General features: G+C 41.7%; 1 protein-coding gene across 1 annotated transcript; it reads left to right on the top strand.

Annotated features, from left to right (window-relative positions):
• Window positions 1–528: 528 nt before the first annotated feature.
• LOC126625239 (protein MHF1 homolog) lies at window positions 529–2018 on the top strand. The gene is made up of 4 exons (XM_050294330.1): window positions 529–707; window positions 797–868; window positions 1462–1542; window positions 1722–2018. Exons 1-4 carry the CDS (start codon window positions 623–625, stop codon window positions 1868–1870), a joined length of 387 nt encoding a protein of 128 aa, XP_050150287.1. The 5' UTR covers window positions 529–622; the 3' UTR covers window positions 1871–2018.
• Window positions 2019–20680: the final 18662 nt, after the last annotated feature.

Below are 20680 nucleotides of genomic sequence, written 5' to 3'. Positions count from 1 at the left end.
TCGAAACCACACTGTTATCAAACTCATCGCATCTAGCCAACTGCACATAAAAAAAAAAAGCGCAATCACATGCCAATAAAGCTTCTCGCTTTACGAGGGTCGAGGAGGGGCAACGTATATCTTACGCAACATTACTCTTATTTTTGTAAAAAAGTTATTTCCTCTACTCAAACCCACAACATTTCAATTACAAAAGAGCAACTTTTATGCTGCGTCAGGGCTCAAAGGAATGTATATGAGGCTTCCAAGTTGAAATCTTCGTACTTGGAATATAGAAAAACAAAGAGTAATACTAGGGAAATCAAATGTTTTAAATCAAATGATGTGTCACAAATAAGAAATAAGCACATTAATCGACATTTAATTAATAATCCAATTACCTACAATCACATCATTTATTTTACAAATTTGATTTAAAAAATTTGATATACCTAGCATTACTAAAAAAACAAATACCATGAGACGACAAAACACAATAGCTGAGCAAAGTGGTGCGTTTAAACCCGCGAAGTTCAATCTCCATTTCAATTTACCAAACGTTGCGTTTGATCCGTTTTCCCGCGCGCAACTGGTACGAGTAAACGGAACCCTAGAATTTCCCACAGAGCAAGAAGAGTAAAAAATGGAGAGGGAGGAAGACGACTCGGTGAGCGAGCTTCTCAGGGATCGATTCAGACTCTCCACCATCCATATCGCCGAAGCCGAAGGTAAACGCACGCATTCTCCAATTTTCCACAAGATTTCATTAATTTGGACGGTTCCGATTTCGTTTACAAATTCCCCATTCGCTGCGCAGCGAAGCGAAACGACATGGAGATTTCGGGCCCCGTGATGGCTTGCATTGCCGATTTGGCCTTCAAGTATACAGGTATTTTGTCTCTAGCTGTGATCTTTTTGCATCTTGCTATGTAATTAAGACTTTTGGGAAAATTGCGATGACCGTACGGTTTCGTTTAATCGATGATAGAACTGGCTGGAAAGTGGTGAGATCCTTGTGCTTGTGTGATTGAAAATCGAATCGGAATGCCTAATTTGGTAGGGATTTTAGTTTCTGAACCGGGTTTTTGGAGTTTGATAGAGAAATGAAATGTCGGATTAGGAATTGGGCTACTGCCTTACTCGGAGCAGAAATGAATTTTGATGAACGAATGTCGTTTGTGTGGACCGAAGCAATTCCAGTTAGATTTGTTTGTAGGAGGTGATTGAAACTGCAAAATGGACTGCCTCTTTTGGTAGGAACATTAGTTTCTGAATTGGGTTTGAATGAACCGAAGCAATTCCGATTAGATTTGTTGGTAGGGGGATTGTGAGAGATATTAGGTGATGATTTGAAAATTGTGACATTGATTTTGATGTACCATACAATTCACCCTAAGAATTTTTATGCCATAAATTTCCTGAGCTTAAAAATTCTTGTGAAAGATGGGTTTCTAATGGAAGATTTGCAATTTTGCAAAGCAGAACAGCTGGCAAAGGACCTCGAGTTATTTTCTCAACACGGTGGTCGTAAAACTGCAAACATGGAAGATGTCATACTCTCTGGTGAGTCTTCGAGCCTTAGAGTTCTCGTTGATTTCAGCTCCACCGAGATTGAATGTTACAACAATGTGTCCCAAATTCTTATGAACCTAGTTATTATGTTCGGTCATCTATATTTTTTGTTTGAACTTTTTTGTTTGGCCTCTGGATGTACTGATTCTTCTTGGAAAACACGGATTCAGTGCATAGAAACGAACATCTGGCCGCCTTGTTGAGGTCGTTCTGCAATGATCTGAAAGCGAAAGAACCACAATCCGAGAGGAAGAGAAAGAAAGCATCAAAGAAGGAAGACCAAGCAACTACCAGTGTAGTACATATTCCAGATTCTTAGCTTGGGTATGTCTCTGCCGTAACATGATTTACTAATGCACACCCGGATGGAGGGATTCCGAAAATCGGATAGAGGGATGAATCCTTGTTGTCCAAGTTTGCCAAATTTATGTCTACGTAAGAAATCTGCAACTTGCTTTGACCTTTTAGCACCCTCCAACTTCTGCATCATGTGACTTTCTGAAGAATCCTGAGTAAATAGTAAATACATATGAAAAGCAAAAGCCATTTCAGATTAAGCACCTAGCTGGTGCTTAATCAGGAAGCAATTTAAAGTGATTTTTAGGAAACACTTGGATTTTTAATTAACTTTTTAACATGTTTCTAATGAAAAATTAAAGAACTTTAATTGATAATCAAGGACTTGTCTGAGATTGCTTATGGAATGTGAAAAAAATTGTTTTTTTTATTAAAGCATTTTGAACTGCGAGGGTAGAAAAATTTGAAAGTGTTTATAAGTCTGTTTGGACCCAAATTTATATTATCGGCCCGTGTAATCAAGGTCATTGAGTGAGCATAGCTTCACATCGTCAGATAAAAAATTGAAGATAATTTTAATAATGAATTATCTTAATATTTTCTTATGCAAAATAAATGGGATGGAAACAAGCAGAATAGTTCAAACTGATTTGTGAATCTGTGATGTTTGGCGTGAGGACGTGTGGTTTGAATCAGTTTGGCCTGGTTGCCAGACATGCATGTATGCGATAAAGATAATTTTAATAATGAAATTCTAAGCCAAATCTGGCTAGAGTGGGACAGCCCAATCTGAATTTCGGTACTTTTCCACTGGCCCAATGGAAAATACCTAAATTGCACCCACTAAACGGAATTTTATCCAATGTCCCCACTTAAACCGATTTTCATTACTTAGGCTAAAGACCACGACAGGTTGTTGCATACCTGCATACAAAGGGTGGGCACGCCATCTATTTACAATTCTACAATAATTGTTATGAGTGACGATCATGACTCATGCGAACAATTATCGTAAGAAACGTTACATATACATTCGCTGTACTCAATAATAAGTGTCTTGGATCAAAATATTAAGAGTTGGTTAATTGAATAGGTCAACTAGGCCAGATCATGAGTGAATAGAAAACTCGAAAATGTACATAGCAGTTATAGCCGAAATACTTGGAATAATTCTACCACTTCTACTAGGAGTCAGTGGTGGATCCAGGAAATAATATTAGGGGGTCCAAAAGAATAGTGCGCTCAGCGCTCAAATTTTTTTATACCAGAAATAGCATGTATATCGCCATTTCATCGAATCTTGGTAGGCCTGAAGTCATTTGGAAAGACACACCTGCTAATGCTTCACTTGCGAGGGTAACTAACATATTCCAAGGCTGCTCCCATATGAATGCTTAACAAAGAAATACACTTATCTTGAACACACTAACAATGTTTGATATCATTGCATCCCATTAATATGTTTGTCCAAGAATGATGTTGTTTTGTTATTCACTGAGATCACCATTTCATTCATCCTTCTTTCAGACATTTTATCAAACAGTTGGAGGGCATGTATGAAGCCAACTTTAATCTTCAAAAGGCAGCACCTAAGGTATCCATGGACATTCACCGAAGTTTGAAAGGTCAGCACCCAAGGTATCCATGGACATTCACCGAAGTTCGAGAGGTTAGCTCGCCCGTCCCGCCCCACAATGCATCTGCCACTGCTAGGAGTAGCCTTTTTAGTGCTAGCATAGTAGGAAGGAGGGAAGATTTTCAATCTTATTTTTAAATTTTGGGATTGTTTTTGTTTTCATAATGAAATTTATATGAAATGAGTTTATCATTACATAATGTTTTAATCTAATAATACAATATAATATGAAGAAAAAAGTCATGATTTATATTATTTGATCAGGATATCACGACAACGGTAATGTTGTTTTAAGTAATACGATTCTAAGTTTTTGTGGTTGTTAAAGAAGGGTTACGAAATTGGGTTACTTTTTGTCAAGGTCATAGATTTATTTTTGGGTACAAAGGACCAAAGATATTTTGAAAGCAAAATATGTAGCGAGTTTTCAGGAACTGAAACCTTTGTCCTTGGTCCCTCCCCAAGGCAAAAAACAAAAATAATAAAAATAAAAAGGTCCTTTTGTGGTTCCAGTTGTCCCATCTGTGTCTCTTGCAGCAGAAGCTATGCGCCTTTTATATGTATAGTTTCTTCATCTGGATTCTGAAACCTGCAAAATATGTACATCAGCATTTTAAATATTTATTTACTTTTTCAGAAGAAGAATAAATTGTAAAAGTGTATTTATTTAATTTTATTTAATATTTTTGTGATGGGTGATTGATGGATATATTTTGTCCTGCCATGCAATCTGAGGGTCAGGATTCCTTCAGGAATCACAGCATCGGTAATAATTGGAATTGGATAATCTCCGAGGCAACCCCTCGGATCCTCCTAATCGGTGTTAGTGAGCCGTTTGATTTTTATCCGACGATTATAAACATGAAATTTTCTAAAAGTTATAATAATCGTAGCTGTTTAATAAAAATTCAATTGCCTACTAACCTTGATCAGGAGGATCCGAGGATTTGAGAGGATCCAATTCTATAATAATTAACTAGTGTACACAGAAACCCAGAAATGAACAGTAATGTGAATGCATTATGCATGCGTGTGGGATTGATTTACTTGTCCTCTTTGCATCTTCTCAAGACTCTCTTTCATTGTAGGTGTGCAATAATGCACGACGGATTCACCGTAACGTTCGATTTAACAATATTATTATACAAAGAAAATTTAATGTCTAGCGGTATGTTATTAGACCGAAATGTCACGTTGTGGTGAATCTGCATATAAATAGTTCACTTTGCAGAATCAATGATGGTCTTACAAATTGTACCAAAGGTACGGATGAATGTGTTGCTCCATACAAATGTGTAAAAGATGCTAATCACACTTGTTAATAATTTTACAGTGCACTTCCGATTTAGTTCTTAAATTACCACATTTATCTAATTTTTTTTCAATTTAAGTCATACGATACATTTTAAAGGGTAATGATGTCACTTTCTTGCCTATAAGGTTTTTTGAACAAACGACATTATATATTAAGGGATGAGAAAGTGAGCTAAGCTTCACACTGGACTAGCCATAATAATATGATTCAAATTCGTCTTTGGCAATAATAGAACTTAAGACCTCTCACTTACAAATGAAGAGGAATATCACTAGACTGTAATACTAAGCGGCAAATTATCTTGCCTATAAGCCTTCACATTGCATATATGTTGCAAAACTGACGTCTAATTGATCGTCCAAAATTAACTCATACACTATTTTTAAAATAAAAACTCCTTAAACTATGAAAAACTACCAATCTACGTGACTTAAATTGATGAAAAACTAGATAGAATAGTTTCGAATCTAATATTAGGAATGTATGTAATTGGCAATTTTTATTAGTTTAAGGACTGATTTTTTCGAAAAAATAATAATTTAAGGACTTAATTTTCATGCAGGTGATAATTTAATAACTAAATCGGCAGTTTATCCATAATTTTATTGACAAAACACCGCCACAATACTTATCTATATGTATTATGAAAATATGTCTCTTAATTAATTTTGTTTATACCATACTTGACCAATCCCGAAACTACTGAGCACCGGTCAATGTTATACGGTCAAAGACCCATAAGAGTTTCCCTCCAACCAGGAGGCCAATCATAGTGCGACACGTGTCGACATCAGAAGCCAATCATAGCGCGACATGTGTCAACATCAGAAGTCAATCACAACACGACACATGTCAATGTCAAAATGATACTAGAAACTCTTTTCTATAAATAGATATCATTCTCTCACAATATTTTCGAATGTCATTTGTACTAAATCATTCACTAGTACTCACAATATTTTCGAATCTAGAGAAGGTCACAAACTTGACACTTTTTGTTGTACCAAAGTCTTCGCTGATTTTGTGCATTAACATTTCGTGCCGTCTGTGGGAACGACACTTATTCCCACTTTCTTCAGCTTTGTTAAGCTGGTTTCTACCATTCGTACACTCTCTTTTGACCAGGCATCCCTTTCCAACATGGGGAGCGAAGGAAGCCACAACACACAAAATGACACCCCTCTTGCACCTGGTACAAAGCAACAAAAGAAGTTTGTTCTTCAGGCTAAAGTCGATGAGCTGGAGGCTCAGAATAACAAGATAGCGATGAAGAATGAGATCCTCCAAAAGCAGTATGAGAAGGTCTTCGAGATGCTCCACGAGGCTACATATACTAAAGCACACGAGCTCATCACCCCTGTGGAAGTCAACCATCAACTGGGTGCCCCCAACACGGAGGGTCATTTGCCCTCGACATGGGTATTCCCGTTGAGGAGCGAGCTACTCATCGAAATGGCGACCAACATGAGACTTCTCTCAACCCAGCTGTTTCGACTCGAAGCAGGAAGAGTGAAGGAAGGCACCTTCTTACAGAAGGAATGGAAGGATTGAAAGCCGTATTTCGCAACTGTCGAGATTTCCTAAAGCAACGTCGAGACAATCTCATCTATGTAAGCTCAAAGATCAATGACCCAAGGGTCTCTGAAAGACTCGGTCCCCTCTCATGTCCCAGGCTGGCTACCAATTTGGGGAAGGGGCAACAAGTCATAGAGAAACACGAACGTATAGGGGACACAGAGATGTTTCGATAGACATACCTTGGAAGTTAGTACGACGAGTCTAGGGAAAAATCACATGCTCTTGATCAAACCTTCCTACTTCCAAAAGGATATGGATATTTACGAAAGAAAGCTTCAGTGGTACATGACTCCATTCAGGACCCTCTTGTCCTACAACTCCTTAAGGAAGTAAACAAGTTGAAGGCCGAACGACAAGTTGAGATACCTGATTGGAACCAACCTAGGCTTGGCCCTCTTACAATGAGGATCCTCGACACCCCCTCCAAGCAAAGACAAAGCAAAAGCTTGGCTTGCAACTCTATACTTGAAAGGAAGACCCGATTGAACACCTTAACCTCTGTGAGTCCACCATGGCTTACCGGATACATACCGACGAAGAACAATGTCTTCTCTTCCCCTCCACCCTCTCTGGCGGAGCTCTAAACTGGTATTGTCGTCTTCCACCTGAGACAATAGACTCATTTGAGGAATTGAGGAAACTGTTTGTTTCTCAACACATTTTCCAGACCGATCGCTTACACTCTGCGGATGACTTGTACACTATTCGCCAGAAACTAGACGAGTCATTACGTATGTATGCTGGCCGTTTCAGCTATGAGTATTCCCGTTGCGTCAAGGCAGACGACAAGACTGCCCTCAAAGCCTTCATGGCAGGCCTACGTGATTGCTTCTTCAAGTACATGATCAATGCCAACACTTGGAAGACTTACTCTGAGGTGATGGAACAGGCTTACAACCATGCCTCCGTCGAGGCAATGACATATCAAGGGAAACCCACACAGCCACCCTTTATCAACAAGTAGGGAGTGGAAGCCAGATCCAACTAAATGAGAAGACCTCAACCTTCCAAACGGCAGCGATGCCTCCCCCTGCCTTACTTAATACTTTGCCAAGTCAACAGACATATCAATCTCAGGGCAAAAGGAAAGATTTCCATCCTCACCAGTCTCATTTTAGTAAAAGGAGTAAGGGACACTACCGCAATAACCAAGGGTATCGCCATGATAATCCTCGACCCCAGGCAGTCAACACAGTGGGTCAAGCACGTGTCAGAACAGCCTCTACCTCGAGGTATAAGGCATACACACCTTTGAACGCCACATGCGTGGCCATTTACCCCAGCATAGCACACCTGATACCGAAGCTAAAGCCGAGACACCCAGATTACAAGCCCACGAAGAACATGGGCACGTTTTGCTGCTACCACGAGTATAACGGCCATGACGGCGAGAAGTGTATCACCCTTCGTGATCATTAGGGGTGGGTTCAAAAAATTGAAAACCGAACCGAACCGAAACCGAAAAAATCAAACCGAACCGAATTGAAAAAATCGAACTGAACCGAACTCTTTTGGTTCGGTTCAGTTTTGGTGGTCTAGAAACCGAACCGAACCGAAATAATTAAATTAATATTTTTTTAATTTTATTATATTAGAATATGATACTTCAGACTGCTGCTTTGGTAGAACTTGTTTTCTTTCCAATTCAAATTGTCTTCTCAGCTTCTCCATCTACAACAAAAATTAGAACTTATACCATTACATGCAATATTTCTAGTTTATATCATTAAGTGCAACACATATATAAGAACACATATCTCAACTGCACTGCAATTGATTAGGGAAAGCAAATAGCGTATAAAAGTCTCATGAGTTTATTAAACACTACGAGATCAAAAACAAAATTCAAACTTTCTCACCTATGGCCAAGTATAGTAGCTTCCGTGGCCTAACAATTTTGAAAAGTATATCAATATATTCAAAAATATTGATGAACACCTCTTCAAAATTTGCTGGTGGTAGAAGCTGAACACAGAATGTAGAAATTATATTATGTAACCACATATATGGATAAAAAAAATTCGGACCATAAAGATAAAGAAAATATCAAAAATTGTTACCTAGACAATAATCAAAATAAATAGTATATTATAGAATGTTTATCTTATTGCTAGTGAAGAATACATGTATAGAGAGAGAGAGAGAGAGAGAGAGAGAGAGAGAGAGAGAGAGATTGAGAGAAAAAGATGAATGAATAAGGTCGTACTCCATCATCATCGTCTAAAAAGAAATCTATTTACAGTTAAACTTTAAACCCAAAATATTTAAAAAAAAACCTTTATGTTATAATTCTAGTTGAACTTTAAATGTTTATTTTCATTATCTTTAAGTCTAGTCGGAATATTTATGTTATGATTGTGTTGGATATGTTAAAATTTAAGATTTCAATTTTTTTTTTCATTTTTTGAAAAAAAAAACGGAAACTGAACCGAAAAAAAAACCGAACAGAAAAAAAAATGAACCAAATCGAAATTTTGGTTCGTTTCGGTTTTGGCAAAAAACCGAACCGATTTGAACCGAACCCACCCCTAGTGATCATATTGAAGCTTTGGCATGTGAAGGAAAAATTGATTAATTCCTCCTTCACCTCCAAGGGGTAACCGTAACCAACGCCGGGTGAATGTGATATATTCCATAAGTGGTGGCACACCCATATCTAAATCTTCCAACAGGGCCATGAAAAATAGTGAACGAGCTTTAAGGTCTGGCCACCACGTGTTTCACATGGAAGACATCAGGGGAGGTAAGTATCAAAAGCCTAACTGGGATCCAATATGTTTCTACCCTGAGGAAGAAAGAGGTATCATCTACCCTCATAATGACCCACTGATCGTGGAAGCTCACATAGCCAACTTTGAAGTACGATGAATCCTGGTAGACACGGGGGCTTCGGTCAATATCATGTTTGCTGAAGCTTTCAGGGCACTTAATGTAGCTGAACGCTTGCTCGATCGCGCGATTTCCTCTCTAATAAGCTAATCCGGTGATATCGTGCAACCTACACTTACCGTTCACCATTGGTACATGCCATTACACAGCTACCATTACCACTAACTTCCTGGTGATTGATTGCCCAACGTCATACAATGTCATCTTCGGACGCACATGCATCAATGATCTCAAGGCCATAGTATCCACACATATGTTGTTGATGAAATTTTCAACCCCCTATGGCAATGGTTACATCAGAGGAGATCAACTTAGTGCACAATCATGTTACAACACTTCAGTCAAGCAACAACACCTGCCTGTGCCCAAGGAAACCCTTTCTATACATGACCAAGTCATAAAGACCAGCCCAGACGAAGCCAACTTGGATCTTCACGGTGGCAACAGTCAACCCCACGATCCTCGAGATGACTCTTTCACCCAGCAAGCACAACCCGCTGAAGAGTTGGAAAATGTCTCTATCTCAAAAGATTATCCGGATCGCATGGTGAAGATTAGTACCACCTTATCACCACCCATTGGGTTGGCATTGATCTCTTTTTTGCAAGAGAAAACTGAGGTCTTCGCCTGGTCATACGAGGATATGCCAGGCATCTCTCCCGATATCATCTATCATCGCTTAAGTATTGACCCCAAGACCAAGCCAGTCAGAAAGAAGCGAAGATCTTATGACGCTGAACGGTATGAGGCAATGAAGGCAAAAGTTGAAAAACTCAAAGGCATAGGCTTCGTCCGCGAAGTCAATTATCCAACGTGGGTAGCAAATGTTATCCTTGTTAAGAAGAATCCGACCAAGGAAAGTCTCCTGCTCCAAAAGATTTTGTGGAGAATGTGTGTCAATTACACCGACCTAAACAAATGATGCTTGAAAGTTAGCTTTCCTTTTCCTCTCATAGATATACTTATAGACTCTACACCGGTGTTAACTCCTGAGCTTCATGGATGCTTACTCAGGATATAACCAAATCCTCATGAACCATCCGGACCAAGAACACACAGCCTTCACTACTGACAGAGGACTATATTGCTATAAAGTCATGCCCTTTGGCCTAAAGAATGCAGGAGCGACTTATCAGAGACTGGTCAATTCAATGTTCGCCGAACAGATTGGGAAGAGCATGGATGTTTACGTTGATGATATGCTAGTCAAGAGCAAAAATACTGACCAACACATCACCAACCTATCTGAAACTTTTACCATTTTGAAGAGGTATCAAATGAGGTTGAACCCCAACAAATGTGCCTTCGGCTTAGGCTCTGGCAAATTCTTAGGCTTCATGATAAGCCAACGAGGCATTGAGGCTAATCCCGAGATGATCAAAGCAATCCTCGACATGAAGGAACCGGTAACTTCAAAAGACATCCAAAGCCTACCTAGCAAGGTGGCATCCTTAACTAGGTTCATCTCTAAGGCCATAGACAGATGTGCTCCTTTCTTCAAAGCACTTAAAGGAAGTAAGAAGTACATTACATGGACTGATGAATGTGCTGAGGCATTCAAGAACCTCAAAGATTACATGAGTAAAGCCCCTATTCTTTCCAAACCTGAGGTTGGTGACACTCTCATTATCTATCTGTCGCTATCGACTTCAGCGGTAAGTTCCGTTCTCATTTGAAATTATGGTAATGTCGAACGTCCTGTCTACTACGCTAGCAAGGCTCTACAAGATGCGGAGACACGATACTCCAACATTGAGAAATTGGCTCTAGCATTGGTCATGTCTGCTCGAAAACTTCGCCCTTACTTCCAAGCACACTCCATCATTGTGCTTACCAATCATCCTCTTTGACAGATACTCCAAAGTCCTGACACTTCCGGGCAAATGATCAAATGGGCGATAACATTGGGTGAGTTTGACATCTCCTACCAACCAAAGCCAGCTGAAAAGGGCCAAGCAGTGGCAAACTTCATCGCCGACTTCATATATCCTGTTGACATTGTTTCTACGTCTAAAGAAGTGGTTTCATTACCCTCGGAAGCTCAGAAAATAGAACCAATAGTCCCAGCATGGAGTTTATATGTTGATGGCTCGTCCAACCAACAAGGTTGTGGAGCAGGACTAGTCCTTACGACCCCTGACAAAGTGGCGATGGAGTATGCTCTTCGTTTCAAATTCAAGGCATCAAACAATGAGGCTGAATATGAAGCCTTCCTAGTAGGCTTACGTTTAGCCAAACACCTTAGGGTTAAACGAATTGATATCTTCAGTGATTCCCAATTGATGGTTAACCAGGTCACCAATAAGTTTGACGCTAAGGATAGCTCCATGGCAGCATATCCGGCACAAACACAATTGTTGCTCAAGTACTTCCACCGCAAGATCACCCAAATTCCTCATGCGGTAAACAGTCATGCAAATGCTTTGGCTCGCCTCGCCTCAACGGTGGAAGACAAAATTGGGAGAAAAATTCAGGTCGAATTGTTGGCAGCACCAAGCACCATAGCTGCGGAAGTGTGCAACTTACAATAGAGGGATAGTTGGATTACCCCGATTTATAGATTTCTTGCTTATGACACCCTTCCAAATGACAAAGTCCAAGCTAAGTAGATTCGATACAAGGCTACCCGTTACTTGATCATTAATGACCTAACTCTACAAGCGGGGTTTTAACCTACCATATCTAAGATGCCTTACGCCCGCAGAGGCGGAAACTGTCATTCGTGAAATACATGAAGGAGTTTGCGGAGATCATGTTGGATCTTGATCCCTAGCACACAAAGCTTTTCGCCAAGGATATTACTGACCAACACTCCACCAAGATGCCATCAGAATATCCCGCTCATGTGATAAATGCCAACGCTACGTAACTATTCTTCACTCCCATCTCGAGCTGCTCACTCATATGATCAGCCCTTGGCCCTTGGCCCAAATGGGACTTGATTTGATCGGCCCAATGCCTGCAGGGAAGGGCAAGGTTCACTATGCAATCATTGCAGTTGACTACTTTACAAGGTGGACCGAAGTAGAACCCTTGGTAACCATTACTGAGGCAAAAATAGAAAACTTCGTATGGAAGAACATCCATTGCAAAGTTGGCATTCCCAATGCGATAGTCACTGACAACGGGCGACAGTTCGACAACAATAAGTTCAAGATGTTATGTTCTAAGTTCAACATCAACTTATGTTTTGCCACCCCAGCTCATCCCCAGTCTAATGGACAAGTTGAAACCATCAACAAAAGAATCAAACGAACTTTGAAAACTAGCTTGGACAAGGCTAAAGGTTGTTGGCCAGAATTTGTATCCTAAGTTCTTTGGTCATACCGCACTTCGTATCGGACATCAACATGAGAAACCCCATTCTCACTTACCTTTGGTACAAAGGCAATTGTCCCAGTTGAGCTTGAGCAAGCAACATTCCAAGTCCAGAACTAGGTGCAAAGCGAAAATGACAAACAACTTACCCTCAACTTAGATCTAGTCGAGGAACACAGAAACCAGGCTCACTTGAGGAATGTCGCCTACAAGCAGCGCATCTCCAACTACTATGACTCAAGGGTTAAACCTCTTTCTTTTAAAGTAGGGGACTGTGTATTGAAGAAAAGATTACTCTCTAACTACAAGTGTTAAGCTTCAGCCATTCGGCATCCTATGTAACGAAGACTATTTGGCATGAATTCAATAAAAATGTGATTTAGACAACTCGGTCTCGGTCCTAATCCTCTTACATTCCTAGCAATGAAACACTCTGGTTCAAAGCTTCAACATGAATGCTTCCAACATGAAACAAGGTTTAAGTATATGTCAACACGACTATACAAATAAACGAACAGCTTCACAGTATATTCGTTCAATCATACATTCCAACACATTCATACATAAGCCAATTGTGCTTTGAAATGGTTCAACATACTTTGTGTCATTCGACACTTGCTACAATGTGCCTAGACACCTTGCCCTTATTCTCACAAACCAGGTGATGAAATGTGAAGAAGGAACTTGTTTGTACCATACTTGATCAATCCCGAAACTACTGAGCACCGGTCAACGTTATACCGTCAAGGACCCAGAAGAGTTTCCCTCCAACCAGGAGGCCAATCACAGCGCGACATGTGTCGACATCAAAAGCCAATCATAGCGCGATACGTGTCAACATCAGAAGCCAATCACAACACGACACGTGTCAATGTCAGAATGAAACTAGAAACTCTTTTCTATAAATAGAGATCATTTTCTCACAATATTTCCTAATGTCATTTGTACTAAATCATTCACTAGTACTCACTAAAGGAGAGCTTGAACCTATGTACTTGTGTAAACCCTTCACAATTAATGAGAACTCTTCTACTCCGTGGACGTAGTCAATCTAGGTGAACCACGTACATCTTATGTTTGCTTCCTTGTCCCTATCCATTTATATACCTATCCACACTAGTGACCGGAGCAATCTAGCGAAGGTCACAAACTTAACACTTTCTGTTGTACCAAAGTCCTCACTGATTTTGTGCATCAACATTTGGCGCCGTCTATGGGAACGACACTTATTCCCACTCTCTTCAGCTTTGTCAAGCTGGTTTCCACCGTTCGTACACTCTCTTTTGACCAGGCATCCCTCTCTAACATGGGGAGCGAAAGAAGCCACAACACACAGAATGACACCCCTCTTGCACCTAGTGCGAAGCAACAAAAGAAGGAAGGAAAGAGGGTTGCCCTTCAAGCTAAAGTCGATGAGCTAGAAGCTCAAAACAACAAGATATCAATGAAGAATGAGGTCCTCCAGGAGCAGTATGAGAAGCTCTTTGAGACGCTCCATGAAACTATGTGTACTAAAAAACGCCAGCTTGTTGCCCATGTGGACATCAACCATCATTTGGGTGCCCCCCAACACGGAGGGTCACCTTTCTTTGACATGGGTATCCCTGATGAGGAGCAAGCTAATCATCAAAACATTGATCAATATGAGACTTCTCTCAACCCAGCTACTTCGACCCGAAGCAGGAGAAGTGTAGGAAGACACCTCATTGCAGAAGGGTTGGAAAGATCGAAAACCGTTTATCGTGACTACCGAGACTTCTTAAAGCAACGTCGAGAGAATCCCCTCCACATATGCTCGAAGATCAATGACCCAAGGATTTCTGAAAGACTCGGTCCCCTCCCACGACCCAGGCCAGCTGCCAATCTAAGGAAGGAACGACATGTCCTAAAGGAACATGAAGGTATAGGGGACTCTGAGGTATTCCGACAAACTCGCCCTAGAAGTCAGTACGACAAATCCAAGGAAAAATCACACGCCCTTGCTCAAACTTTCCTACTTCCAAGAGGCGATGGAGACTTATGAAAGAAAATCCCAGTGGTACATGACTCCACTCAAGAGCCCATTGTCCTACAGCTCCTTGAGGAAGTAAACAAGTTGAAGGCCGAACATTAGGCCGAGATACCTGACTGGAACCAACTCAGGCCTGGCCCTCTCACAAGGAAGATCCTCGACACACATTTTCAAGCGAAAACAAAACAAAAGCTTGGTTTACAACTCTATACTGGAATGGAGGACCCAATTGAACACCTTAACTTCTTTGAGTCCACCATGGCATATCGGATGCACACCGACGAATAACGATGTCTTCTCTTCCCCTCCACCCTCTCCGGCGGAGCTCTAAACTGGTATTGCCGTCTTCCACCTTAAACAGTAGACTCATTTGAAGAACTGAGGAAACTGTTTATCTATCAACACATCATCCAGATCGATCGCTTGCATTCTGCACATGACCTGTACACTATTCGCCAGAAGCCAGACGAGTCACTACGAGAGTATGCTGGTCGTTTCAGCCATGAGTATTCTCGCTACGCTGAGGCAGATGGCAAGACCGCCCTCAAGGCCTTCACGGCAGACCTACGTGATTGTTTCTTCAAGTACATGATCAATGCCAACACTTGGAAGACTTACTCAGAGGTGATGGCACAGGCTTACAACCATGCCTCCGCCGAGGCAAGGACATATCAAGGGAAACCCCTCACAACCACCCCTTATCAGCAAGTAAGGAGTGAAAGCCAGATCTAACCAAATGGGAAGACCTCAACCTTCCAAACGGCAACGGTGCCTCCCCCTGCCTTACTTAATACTTTGCCAAGTCAACAGACATATCAATCTTAGGGCAAAAGGAAAGATTTCCATCCTCACCAGTCTCATTTTAGTAAAATGAGTAAGAGACACTACCGCGATAACTAAGGGTATCGCCATGATAATCCCCGACCCCAAGCAGTCAACACAGTGGTTCAAACACGTGTCAGGACATCCCTTACCCCGAGGTATGAGGCATATACACCTTTGAATGCCACATGCGTGGCCATTTACCCCAGCATAGCACACTTGATACCGAAGCCAAAGCCGAGGCACCCGGATTACAAGCCCACGAAGAACACGGGCACATTTTGCTGCTATCACGAGTATAACGGCCATGACGGCGAGAAATGTATCACCATTCGTGATCATATTGAAGCTTTGGCACGTGAAGGAAAAATTGATCAATTCCTCCTTCACCTTCCAATGGGTAACCATAACCAACGCCAGGTAAATGTGATATATTTCATAAGTGGTGGCACACCTATATCTAAATCTTCCAACAAGGCCATGAAAAATAGTGAACGAGCTTTAAGGTCTGGCCACCCAGTGTTTCACGTGGAAGACATCAGGGGAGGTAAGTATCAAAAGCTTAACTGAGATCCAATATGTTTCTACCCTGAGGAAGAAAGAGGTATCATCTACCCTCACAACGACCCACTGATCGTGGAAGCTCACATAGCCAACTTTGAAGTACGACGAATCCTGGCAGACACGGAGGCTTCGGTCAATATCATGTTTGCTGAAGCTTTCAAAGCACTTAATGTAGCTGAACATTTGCTCGAACGCTCGATTTCCCCTCTGATAAGCTTCTCCAGTGATATCGTGCAACCTTTGGGGAGCATACACTTACCTTTCACCATTGGTACAGGCCCTTACACAGCTACCATTACCACTAACTTCCTGGTGGTTGATTGCCTAACGGCATACAATGTTATCTTCGGACGCACGGGCATCAATGATCTTAAGGCCATGGTATCCACACATATGTTGTTGATGAAATTTCCAACCCCCTATGGCAATGGTTACATCAGAGGAGACCAATTTAGTGCACGATCATGTTACAACACTTCGGTCAAGCAACAACATCTGCCTATACCCAAGGAAACCCTTTCTATATATGACCAAGTCATAAAGACCAGCCCAGACGAAGCCAACTTGGATCTTCACGGTGGCAACAGTCAACCCTACGATCCTCGAGATGACTTTCACCCAGTAAGCACAACCCGCTGAAGAGTTGGAGAAGGTCTCTATCTCAAAAGATTATCCGGATCGCATGGTGAAGATTAGTACCACCTTGTCACCAGCTATTCGGTTGGCATTGATCTCTTTTTTGGAAGAGAACACTAAGGTCTTCGCCTGGTCATACGAGGACATGTCAGGCATCTCTCCTGATATAACCTGTCATCGCTTAAGTATTGACCCCAAGACCAAGCCAGTGAAACAGAAGCGAAGATCTTATGACGTTGAACGGTACGAGGCAATGAAGGTAGAAGTTGAAAAACTCAAAGGCATAGGCTTCGTCCGCGAAGTCAATTATCCAACGTGGGTAGCAAATGTTGTCCTTGTTAAGAAGAATCCGACCAAGGAAAGTCTTCTACTCCAAAAGGTCTTGTGGAGAATGTGTGTCGATTACACCGACCTAAACAAAGAATGCCCGAATGATAGCTTTCCTATTCCTCTCATAGACAGACTTATAGACTTTACGGCAAGGTGTGAACTCCTGAGCTTCATGGATGCTTACTCATGAACCCTCCAGACCAAGAACACACAACCTTCACTACTGACATGGGACTATATTGCTATAAAGTCATGCCCTTCGGCCTAAAGAATGCAGGAGCGACTTATCAGAGACTAGTTAATTCAATGTGCGTCGAACAGATTGGGAAGAGCATGGAAGTTTACGTTGATGATATGTTAGTCAAGAGCAAACATGCTGACCAACACATCACTAACCTATCTGAAACTTTCACCATTTTGAAGAGGTATCGAATGAGGTTGAACCCCAACAAATGTGCCTTCGGCATAGGCTCTGGAAAATTCTTAGGCTTCATGATAAGCCAACAAGGCATTGAGGCTAATCCCGAGAAGATCAAAGCAATCCTCAACATGAAGGAACCGGTAACTTCAAAAGACATCCAGAGCCTTACTGGCAAGGTGGCAACCTTAACTAGGTTCATCTCTAAGGCCACCGACAGATGTGCTCCTTTCTTCAAAGCACTTAAGGGAAGTAAGAAATACATTACATGGACTGATGAATGTGCTGCGGCATTCAAGAGCCTCAAAGACTACATGAGTAAAGCCCATTTGCTCTCCAAACCTGAGGTTGGTGACACTCTCATTATCTATCTGTCGCTATCGGCTTCAGCGGTAAGTTCCGTTCTCATTTGAAATGATGGTAATGTCGAACGACCTGTTTACTACGCTAGCAAGGCTCTACAAGATGCGGAGACACGATACTCCAACATTGAGAAATTGGCTCTAGCATTGGTCATGTCTGCTCGAAAACTTCGCCCTTACTTCCAAGCACACTCCATCATTGTGCTTACCAATCATCCTCTTCGACAGATACTCCAAAGTCCTGACACTTCCGGGCAAATGATCCAATGGACGATAGCATTGGGTGAGTTTAACATCTCTTACCAACCAAAGCCAGTTGAAAAGGGCCAAGCAGTGGCAAACTTCATCGCGACTTCAGATATCCTGTTGACATTGTTTTTACGCCTAAAGAAGTGGTTTCATTACCCTCGGAAGCTCAGAAAATAGAACCAACAGCCCCATCATGGAGTCTATATATTGATGGCTCGTCCAACCAACAGGGTTGTGGAGCAGGACTAGTCCTTACGACCCCTGACAAAGTGGCGATGGAGTATGCTCTTCATTTCAAATTCAAGGCGTCGAACAATGAGGCCAAATATTAAGCCCTCCTAGCAGGCTCACATTTGGCCAAACACTTTAGGGTTAAACGAATTGATATCTTCAGTGATTCTCAATTGGTGGTTAACCAGGTCACTAACAACTTTGACGCTAAGGATAGCTCCATGGCAGCATATCCGGCACAAACACAATTGTTGCTCAAGCACTTCCACTACCAAATCACTCAAATTCCTCGAGTGGCAAACAGTCATGTAGGTGTTTTGGCTCGCCTCGCCTCAGCGGTGGAAGACAAAATTGGGAGAAAAATTCAGGTCGAATTGTTGGCAGCACCAAGCACCATGGCTGCGGAAGTGTGCAACTTACAACAAGGAGATAGTTGGATTACCCCGATTTATAGATTCCTTACTCATGGCACCCTTCGAAATGACAAAGTCCAAGCTAAGTAGATTCGATACAAGGCTACCCGTTACTTGATCATTAATGACCAACTCTACAAGCGGGATTTTAACCTAACATACCTAAGATGCCTTACGCCCGCAGAGGCGGAAACTGTCATTCGGGAAATACATGAAGAAGTCTACGGAGATCATGCTGGATCTCGATCCCTAGCACACAAGGCTTTTCGCCAAAGATATTACTGTCCAACACTCCACCAAGATGCCATCAGAATATCCTGCTCATGTGATAAGTGTCAACGCTACGCAACTATTCCTCACTCCCCTCCTGAGCCGCTCACTTCTATGATCAGCCTTTGGCCCTTCGCCCAATGAGGACTTGATTTGATTGGCCCAATGCCTGCAGGGAAGGGCAAGGTTCGCTATACAATCATTGTAGTTGACTACTTCACAAAGTGGGTCGAAGTAGAACCCTTGGCAATCATTACTGAGGCAAAAATAAAAGACTTCGTATGGAAGAACATCCTTTGCAGATTCGGCATTCCCAATGCGGTAGTCACTGACAACGGGCGACAGTTCGACAACAATAAGTCCAGGATGTTCTGCTCTAAGTTTAACATCAACTTATGTTTTGCCTTTCCAACTTATCCCCAGTCTAATGGATAAGTTGAAGCCATCAACAAAATAATCAAGCGAACTTTGAAAACCAACGTGGACAAGGCTAAAGGTTGTTGGCTAGAATTTGTACCCCAAGTTCTTTGGTCATACCGCACTTCGTATCGGACATCAACAGGAGAAACCCCATTCTCACTTGCCTTTGGTACAGAGGCAGTTGTCCCAGTTGAGCTTGAGCAAGCAACGTTCCGAGTCCAGAACTACGTGCAAAGTGAAAATGACAAACAACTTACCCTCAACTTGGATCTAGTCGAGGAACACAGAAACCAGGCTCACTTGAGGAATGTCGCCTACAAGCAGCGCATCTCTAACTACTATGACTCAAGGGTCAAACCTCGTTCCTTCAAAATGGGAGACTGGGTATTGAAGAAAAGATTACTCTGCGACAGAGTCTCGAGTGAAGGAACACTTAGTCCAAACTAGGAAGGACCGTTTGAAGTTGTTGGCATCAGTCGCCCTGGCTCCTACAAGCTTAGAAGCTTCGATAGCAAGACCCTTGGCCATCCATGGAACACTAATCACTTGAAGTACTATTACAAGTAAACTCACATTGTACAAGTGTTAAGTTTTAGCTATTCAGCATCCTATGTAACGAAGACTATTTGGCATGAATTCAATAAAGAGGTGATTTTTAGACAACTTGATCCTAATCCTCTTACATTCCTAGCAATGAAACACTCAGGTTCAAAGCTTCAACATAAATGCTTCCAACATGAAACAAAGTCTAAGTATATGTCAACAAGACTATACAAATAAACGAACAGCTTCATAGTATATTTGTTCAATCATACATTCCAACACATTCATACATAAGCCAATTGTGCTTTGAAAGGGTTCAACATATTTTGTGTCATTCGACACTTGCTACAATGTGCCTAGACACATTGCCCTTATTCTCACCAACCAGGTGATGAAATGTGAAGAAGGAACTCATCTTTATGCCACCAACCAGGTGATGAAATGTACAACCCGTACTCTCATTCATGCCACCAACCAGATGATGAAATGTACAACCCGTACTCTAATATCATTTGGCAACTTGCCACTCATGCCACCAACCAGGTGAAGAAAAAACTCATCTTCATGCCACCAACCAGGTGATGAAATGTACAACCCGTACTCTCCTTCATGCCACCAACCAGGTGATGAAATGTACAACCCGTACTCTCCTTCATGCCACCAACCAGGTGATGAAATATACAACCCGTAGTCTAATATCATTTGGCAACTTGCCATTCATGCCACCAACCAGGTGATGAAATGTACAACCCGTACTCTAATATCATTTGGCAACTTGCCACTCATGCCACTAACCAGGTGAAGAAGGAACTCATCTTCATGCCACC

Source organism: Malus sylvestris, chromosome 6 (assembly GCF_916048215.2).
Source record: "Malus sylvestris chromosome 6, drMalSylv7.2, whole genome shotgun sequence".
Classification (NCBI taxonomy): domain Eukaryota; kingdom Viridiplantae; phylum Streptophyta; class Magnoliopsida; order Rosales; family Rosaceae; genus Malus; species Malus sylvestris.
This window is presented reverse-complemented; position numbering and strand designations above follow the sequence as displayed.

Excerpts from the sequence above, each read along its gene's own strand:
- LOC126625239 (XM_050294330.1), top strand. The coding sequence starts at position 623 with ATGGAGAGGGAGGAAGACGACTCGGTGAGCGAGCTTCTCAGGGATCGA. Across the intron at positions 869-1,461 it reads TTTGGCCTTCAAGTATACAG|AACAGCTGGCAAAGGACCTC; the intron begins GTATTTTGTCTC and ends TTTGCAAAGCAG. Across the intron at positions 1,543-1,721 it reads GGAAGATGTCATACTCTCTG|TGCATAGAAACGAACATCTG; the intron begins GTGAGTCTTCGA and ends ACACGGATTCAG.